Source organism: Leptodactylus fuscus, chromosome 4 (assembly GCF_031893055.1).
Source record: "Leptodactylus fuscus isolate aLepFus1 chromosome 4, aLepFus1.hap2, whole genome shotgun sequence".
Classification (NCBI taxonomy): domain Eukaryota; kingdom Metazoa; phylum Chordata; class Amphibia; order Anura; family Leptodactylidae; genus Leptodactylus; species Leptodactylus fuscus.
Window position 1 is genome coordinate 188,418,891 of NC_134268.1, and position 7,612 is coordinate 188,426,502.

At 44.1% G+C, this 7,612-nt stretch overlaps 1 protein-coding gene across 1 annotated transcript; it reads right to left on the reverse strand.

Moving 5' to 3' along the window:
• Positions 1 to 1,588: 1,588 nt before the first annotated feature.
• Positions 1,589 to 7,024, reverse strand: XRCC2 (X-ray repair cross complementing 2). Its single transcript, XM_075269848.1, has 3 exons — positions 6,940 to 7,024; positions 4,217 to 4,298; positions 1,589 to 2,404 (listed from the first exon to the last, which is right to left on the reverse strand). The coding sequence occupies exons 1-3, from the start codon at positions 6,976 to 6,978 to the stop codon at positions 1,680 to 1,682; spliced, it is 846 nt and encodes a 281-aa protein (XP_075125949.1). The 5' UTR covers positions 6,979 to 7,024; the 3' UTR covers positions 1,589 to 1,679.
• Positions 7,025 to 7,612: the final 588 nt, after the last annotated feature.

Here is a 7,612-nt window from a genome sequence, read left to right on the forward strand (position 1 = left end):
AAAAAATCCGGTTTGGTGTGTTAGAAGTCCATGCCTCAGTTTACACACTTCCAAAGCCTTTTCAATTCATTAACATAATTAGAAAACCCAGAAGTTCTCAGCAACCGAGCATAGGTCCAAAATAGCACAAGAATATTTGGAAAGAGTGTCAGAAACCCTACCAGGTACTGATAGATTAATGTTTTTCCCTTTAAAAGGGCTCTATCATTGGATTTTCGCTATTTTAGATAAACATATGCCTGAATAGCCTTTAAAAAGGCTATTCAGGTCCTGCTAATCTTTTGTTAAGAGAGCCCCCTCCTCCCGTTTCAATGAATTACACATACACATTAAACATATATGTAAATGAGCCCTACCGTGCACCGTGGGCGTTCCATGCACCCCTCCACGTCATACTCTGTTCACGCCCTCCTCTCTTCGTTCTTCCATGTAAGTCCTCCTCCTGCATTCAATTCACTGCCTACAACTATCTCTATTACCGGCGGTTTCGATCCAAATCTCAGTACGGTCACGCAGTTCTCCACACAAAAATGGCACTGGAGCGTGCGCAGTAGAGCACCGGAGGAAGCAATACTGCGCATGTGCGAGATTGAGATTTGGATCGAAACTACCGGGAATAGATAAAGTTGTAGGCGATGAATTGAATGCAGGAGGAGGACTTACATGGAAGAACCAAGAGAGGAGGGCATGAACAGAGTATGATGTGGAGGGGTGCACGGAACGCCCACGGTGCATGGTAGGGGTCATTTACATATATGTATAAAAGGTAATTCATTAAAACGTGGGGGATTCATTAATTAACGATTAATAGGACCCGAATAGCCTTTTTAGAGGCTATTCAGGGATATGTTTATCTAAAATAGCAAAAATCCAAGGATAGAGCACCTTTAAAAGGGGTTGTCCAGGATATACAATTTTCTGCAAAGAGGCTGTGGAAGGCGAAAAATTAAAAAACATATTCACCTTTCCCTGGTCCAGGGGGACCCCATGCTTCTCCAGGGTTGAGGAAAGGAAACAAGACGTCACTCGCATATAATCACCTGTCACATTCAGTGTCCTTTTCTTAGGCTTCTGATTGGCCGCAGCGGTCATGTGCGGCAAAGACTTCTGCTGTAACAACACACCTAAGGGTCCATTCACACGGAGGAAAATTGTGAGGAATTTCAGTGCTGAAAAAAAAAAAAGTCTCCCATTGACTTTCTGCTAGCAGAAAAAGGAACCCATTGAAGTCAATGGGAGGCTTTTTTTCCAGCGCTGAAAAATTCACCAAAATCCAAAAAATCAAAATAAAAAATCCACACCAAATTCCTCACCATTTTCCTCCGTGTGAATGGACCCTAATGAGCAAGACTGAACTGCGATGGGAGACTCCGCAACAATGTGGACAGGCGTGTATAGGTTTGTTTTTTTTCTTCACTTTCCCCGGTCTCCTTGCAAAAAACTGTATACCCTGGACCATCCCTTTAACAATTTTGTATGATAAAAAACAGAACAACTTAATAAAATGAGAAAAACAAAGCCAAATAAAAAGAATTTTTATTAGATCAGATAAAATAACTTGATCATTATCAAAGCTTGTCTGGCTACATTGTAACAAATATAGAAAAAAAAAACAAAGCTCACAGATACTGTGAATATTTTTGCTTCCTGCACAGAGATCTCCCACACCAGTCTGAGAATCATGGGATGAGCTTTGCTCCGGCTTCAGTGATCACAAATGAGCGCCTGATGACATGTTTGCTCTTTAGGTGGCAGGATGTGACAGAAAACATTGTGACATTATTATCTTGTTTCTGTTCTTTCAAGAAAAATACTCTGTTTGTGGTGACGTGCTGCCACAGTTTACACAGATACGGTTTGAAGTCTATGGAGGAAGACGTCGGTTTCTCGGAATGAGACGCTTCAGCGTTTTCATTGTACATCTTCTGCATGATAGTTTGTGTGGAAGCAAAAAGAACCAACTTGTATTCCTTTACCAGTTTATCGAGAAGCTCGATGCATTTCCGAATATTGGACTCCTGTCTAGAAATGGCTTCTCCTCCATTATTCCGATCGATCCAATAAAAAGATGACAGACTATCTACGATTAATAGACACAGAGAAGGACGGCTGCAGAACATGTTCTCCAGAGAGTAAAGGGTGAGGAGCAGCTGGACACTACTGCTGCAGTAGACCAAGAAGAACCTGCTCAGACATTGCTTCACCGTCTCTTCGTCACTTTGTGACAATCGGTGTTCTAGTATAGTGACCAGGCGAAGCATGTCAAAGTGGTAGTCTGTGTCTATATAGACCACCTCAACTTGTAAACCACCTTCGGACACTGGCAGGATACACCGAGAGATTAGGTGACAAAACATTTCTGTTTTTCCAGAGCCTTCTGGACCATGGAATTCAATGATGTCTCCTGTAAAGACAACCATTGTTACCATACCGCCATATTGAATTTCACATAATAAGCACAAACATGAGTCACACACAAATGCGCTTCAAATTTTGCAATTCTGGAAATATTGGGGTGCGGGTTTATTATTGGGGGGTATTAATTTTTATTATTACATCCACATAAGACGTATATGAAGAACTCTGGGTGGAAAATCTGCAATGTTGACAGAAGCAATAAGGTGAATAAGCCTTAAACAAATGCCGAGGTGTGGATTATAAATCTGCAAAATGTAAATTTATCATGCAGATTTTCACCCTTTTGGATAAAATCTACTGCAAATCATCAGCAAAATCCACAAGTAGGTTTTTCTGCTGAATGTATGTCCTCTATGGATAGAACCATCTTGTCTGAAATTTAGGGGTAAAAAAAAAAAAAAAAAAAAAAAAAAAAAAAGTCATACTCACCTGTTCCTAGCACCACGCTGTGCACTTCCAATGTCCATCAGTCTCGTGCCATGTGCTCATTGCCAGAAGTTCTGTGGCCGCTGAGACCAATCAATCAGTGGCCACTGCAAAAGGACCGGTGGCATCACTGGTTCCTTTCTAGCCATGGCTGAGGCCACTGGAATGGGCTGCAGGAATTCTGGTAGCAAAGGCAATGCCGCATGACCAGACAGTGGTGGAAGACAAGGGAGCAATCGGGACAGGCGAGTATAAATCTGTTCTTTTTATGTCACACCTCCCCTGGCCTCCTCTGTGGTTTGTCCAATTTCTGGATAATCAATTAAAACTAGACTAGCCAGGTAAAAAAAAACAGAAGTATCACAGCGGCTCATACAATTTATTTATTTGAAATCAATGTGTAAGACCAAACTTCTGGTGCAATTTGACAATTTTAATTGCTCGCTTTCTAAGGAGCACATAAAATACATAACTCTGGTGCACGGCATATCTGGATTTTTATGGTGTGAATTGAGCCAGAATGTTTCTACATCTCTCCAAGTTTAGAGGGACAAGTGATAGTTTTAGAACTTAAATTTTCTTGTAGGTCCAGATTTAGGACACATACAAATTACATCTGGAAAAATAATGTATAATGACGTATCTGTTACATACAGTCAGTTATAGTAGCCAATATAGGCACTGGTTTATCTGATTTCAAGTATTGATGGTCTATTTGGACCGCCACGGACTACCTGTACCAGTAATGTCAATAGCCATGCTGTTCACTGGCTGTACAAAGTGAACTGGTGAGTATAGGTAGTGCAGTGCTGCTCTATTGAAGTCTTGCCTAAGTAGACTGATGGGGAAAAGGCTTCTAGTGATCAATCCCTGGGCCTGTTGGTTAAGCTTAGTCATCAGCCCTGCCAGTAAGGTAACCACTAACCCTACTGGTGTCCCAGGATGTCCTCAAAAGGAAAGTGCAGTCACTGGCAAGATATGTCGGCCACATGTGATAAGACATGGGTGGCCAGTTTATGGTCGTATATTGCCAGCCCAACTCCCCAGTTGTAATCACTTGTAACCAAACCCAGTGTTGTCCCAATAAGGATAAAATGAGCGATAGACATCATAATATCACCACACCCTAAAAGGGATGTAGCCCCTTAAAAATAGGATATCTCCCAGCATCCTCGCAAGGTACAATCAATTGGTCAGCGAAGAACCAAAAGTGTCCTAAAGAGTGAGCAGCTGCTTTAATGCCCATTTATTGTGAATTAAGTGTAATTGGGGTCACATTTAAGGGGACACACAGGAGCACATATATACCCCTTTATTCATGTGAAGTGATGGAACAAAATAAAACAGCAAATTGAAATTCGGAAACATTTACCATTCAAAGGACAATCTGCGCTGGCAAAAAGCAATGGCTCAAGTTCGTTCAGAGAAGCGCGGCCCTCCAGTCGTGCAAGAAGCTGAAACACATTACAAAGAAAATGTATTACATGTCTGCTGGCTATAAGACGTATTGTATACCGGACTGCTCACTGCACATGATACACACGTGAAGAGGACCAGACAAGTCTCCTGTTATAGTAAATACTTGTAGCCCCCATGAAATAACTCTGTGCTGTGCCATTCCTCTGTTACTCCTCCTAGAAATATATTTAAGTGATTTTCCAGGGGAATGCAAATATACTTTACATGTGGGGGGTCCTAACATAACTTCTGCCTGACCCCTGCTGCTCTGCACTTCCTGGGGTCTGTCATGCAGGAAATCCTGATGATGGACACTCAGCCAATCACGTGGAGGGTCACAGCTCTTGCCGTAAACTGAGAAGGCATCTCCAAATATATATTCTGAGTCTTGGGAGACATCAATCAGTGGAGAGTAGTGTGCCCATCAGTGGCTAGGAATGCGGGAGAGGTGAGTAACATTTTGTTATGTTTGGCACCCCATGTTTAGTTCTTTCAGAGGGGTTGTGCCATGAAGCGTATTTATAGGACACAGGCTAAATAACTGATCGTTGGGATCAGACCAATGAGACCTCAACCGATCCGAAAAATGGGGTTGTATCCCTGCTTTGTGAATTCAGCTTGATCGCAGCCAGTCACCAAAGCAAGCAATTACATTGTTAGTAATCCGTGCTCTAGATAAAAGAGGAACGGTCTGAGAGACAATGGGGACTCAACAGAACTTACAGATGAAGGGCTGGTGTAATTATACCCTATGTCCCACAATGACTCCTGTCCCAACAAGGACAGTCCCCAGAACACTCCCTCTCTTCCTCCGGGATGAAGGAAATAAGGGAAAAGACTCCCTGTAACCCATTAACAACCAATGACATACCTGTACGTCATTGGTTACAAGGGGCTGTATGGAGAGGGCTCAGGAGCTGTTGACACTTTAGATCCCATGGGTGCCACCATCTTTTACCAATCGCTGCCCTCCAAAACGTCATCGGAGGATGGCGATCAGTTGCCATCACAGCCAGAAGCCTATTGAAGGCTCCCAAGCTTGTCATTATCGTAGCTGTATTACATGCTACCATACGGTGAAAGGTGTAGTGGGGAAAATAATTAAAATAGCCAAATGGCGTTTTTTTTTGCCCATCACTTTGCCTCCTAAAAAAAAATTGAATAAAAAGGGATCAAAAAATAAAAACATCTTGTCCCACATAAAAAGTCGCCTTACCCAGCTCCACACATGTAGACATGAAGAAGTTACAGTTAGCAGAACATGGTGAAACAAATATTTTTTCTATTTTGTAAAGTTTTTAATTTTTTTTTTTAAAGGTATCAAAACATAAAAAATACTATAGAAATTTCATCTACTGCTGTGATCGCCACAATCGTGCTGACCCACAGAATACAGGCAACATGTCATTTTTACCATATAGTGAATGTCATAAAAATTTAACAGAGGAACGGCACAAAACAGATCCAAGATAAGATGGTCCAGAATTATTATTTCTTGGGGAATGCCAGTATTTACTACAACAGACAAGTCAAGAAATCTGAAGGGTCCTGAAAGGGCATGTTCACACGGCGGAAAATGGATTCTGAGTGTGAACATACCGCACGGCTAGCCGCGACAGAATGCCGATGCAGTGCACCAGCATCCCGAACCGGATTAGGCCAAATAAATGGGCCTAATCGGGAGGGAGTCTCATGCCACGGACGCCATGGCTGAGGAATCCATGGGAAGGAGCATGTTACTACTAGCTAGTGGAAAAAAGTGTTGACCTTTCTGTTGTTCTAGTCTGTTGGAGGGCGGACTGTTACAAGAGGTCACAGACGGAGCCCAATGGACACCATTAACTATGTGACTATGGACTGCCAAAATAGTGGTCATAAGAATAGCACCACAGTCAGTTTGCACTCGTGTGAATGTAGCGTTAAAGGAGTTGCCCAGGGAGGTGTAATTGGCCTAAATGGTCAAGACTTGTGGGTTCCCGGGACATCCCGCCCCTCCCTGGAGCTGGGTTACACTGTCCCCACCGGTGTTCTGTCTTCTTCCTCCTCTATAGTAAAGCCAACTCCATACACAAGTAATTTACCTGTGAGATCAGAGGAGGAGCAACTCAAGGGGTGCTGCTGATACGCGGCTTTTCATCATGTGACCCAGGAGTCGTGATGTGGCCACAATCCTCAGGTCCCTCATTGGTCCCTTCCCGAACCATTTAAGTCAATGACAAACCCTTTAATGTGTTTTTTCAAACATTACATGTATCCAAATGCGGTGTCATGCAAAACAACTTGTATCACAAAAAACAAGCCCTCAATGGAAGCTGGAGAGGAAAAACTAAAGAAAAAAAAAAGGAAATCCAGAGCGGTCTATAGTGGAGAATTAGGCCCTGGTGACACCACGTGACCTCCTGAGGAGCGAGCGGCCCTCTGCAGTCACGTGGTAGGGAAATAGAAGGAAAGTGAAAGTTCCGGGTCGGCCAGTTCAGAGTCTTAACCCTTTCATCGCCGGAACAACTATTTAATGGCTCCGCTCCTGTACACCGCAGCAGTCACATTGTCTGCTAGTGAGGAGACCGAGGCTCAGCTCCCCGGAGTGTACACGTCATCTGGTGACGTCACTGTCTCTCAGGCCCTGAGCACACTTACCTGGGTACCAGACTCCGCTCTCCGGAAGTCATCGCTCATTGTCACTGAGCCCAGAGCGGAGCACAAGCTGTGAGATCCCTGTGAGTGCGAGGACCTGTGATGATGTCATAGCCACGTGATCAGTCACATGATGGGGAGGCGGCAGAGGCTGTCAGTGCTGTCATGTCAAGTGTCAGTAGTGAGCAGGAGGGGCCGGGCATGTACGTGCTTGTGAGGAGGAGAAGGAGGAGGAGGAGGAAGAAGAAGAGAAGGAAGAGGATGAAGAAGAGGAGGAGGAAGAAGAGGAGGAGGAAGAAGAGGAGGAGGAGAAGGAATGGGCCTTTCTATGTGCTGGATGCAAGGAAGATGTCTGCAGCAGAGCTGTGTACATGTAGCAGAGTTGTGTGTACTGGATGTACAGGAGCTATGTATGTAATATGCAAAAATATATGGTACTATTCCGTTATCGGGCCAGCAGCAGCGCATTTCAGCACCAGCTTTCGGGACAGCAGTTCAGTTCAGCAGCGGGAATTACAATGACATCCGAGGACTGCTGGCCCGATGCTTGTGCCCAGTAGCCAGTACATCAATGACCCCCCCTCCATCTCCTCCTCCTTCCAGTGCTGCCCCCCAGCTCTCCTTACATCTACCCCGTACCCTCTCCCCGCCACATGACTAAGCCGATGCTGGCCCG

Excerpts from the sequence above, each read along its gene's own strand:
- XRCC2 (XM_075269848.1), bottom strand. The coding sequence starts at position 6,978 with ATGAGCGATGACTTCCGGAGAGCGGAGTCTGGTACCCAG. Across the intron at positions 4,299-6,939 it reads GAGCGGAGTCTGGTACCCAG|CTTCTTGCACGACTGGAGGG; the intron begins GTAAGTGTGCTC and ends AATGTGTTTCAG. Across the intron at positions 2,405-4,216 it reads CGCAGATTGTCCTTTGAATG|GAGACATCATTGAATTCCAT; the intron begins GTAAATGTTTCC and ends TTGTCTTTACAG.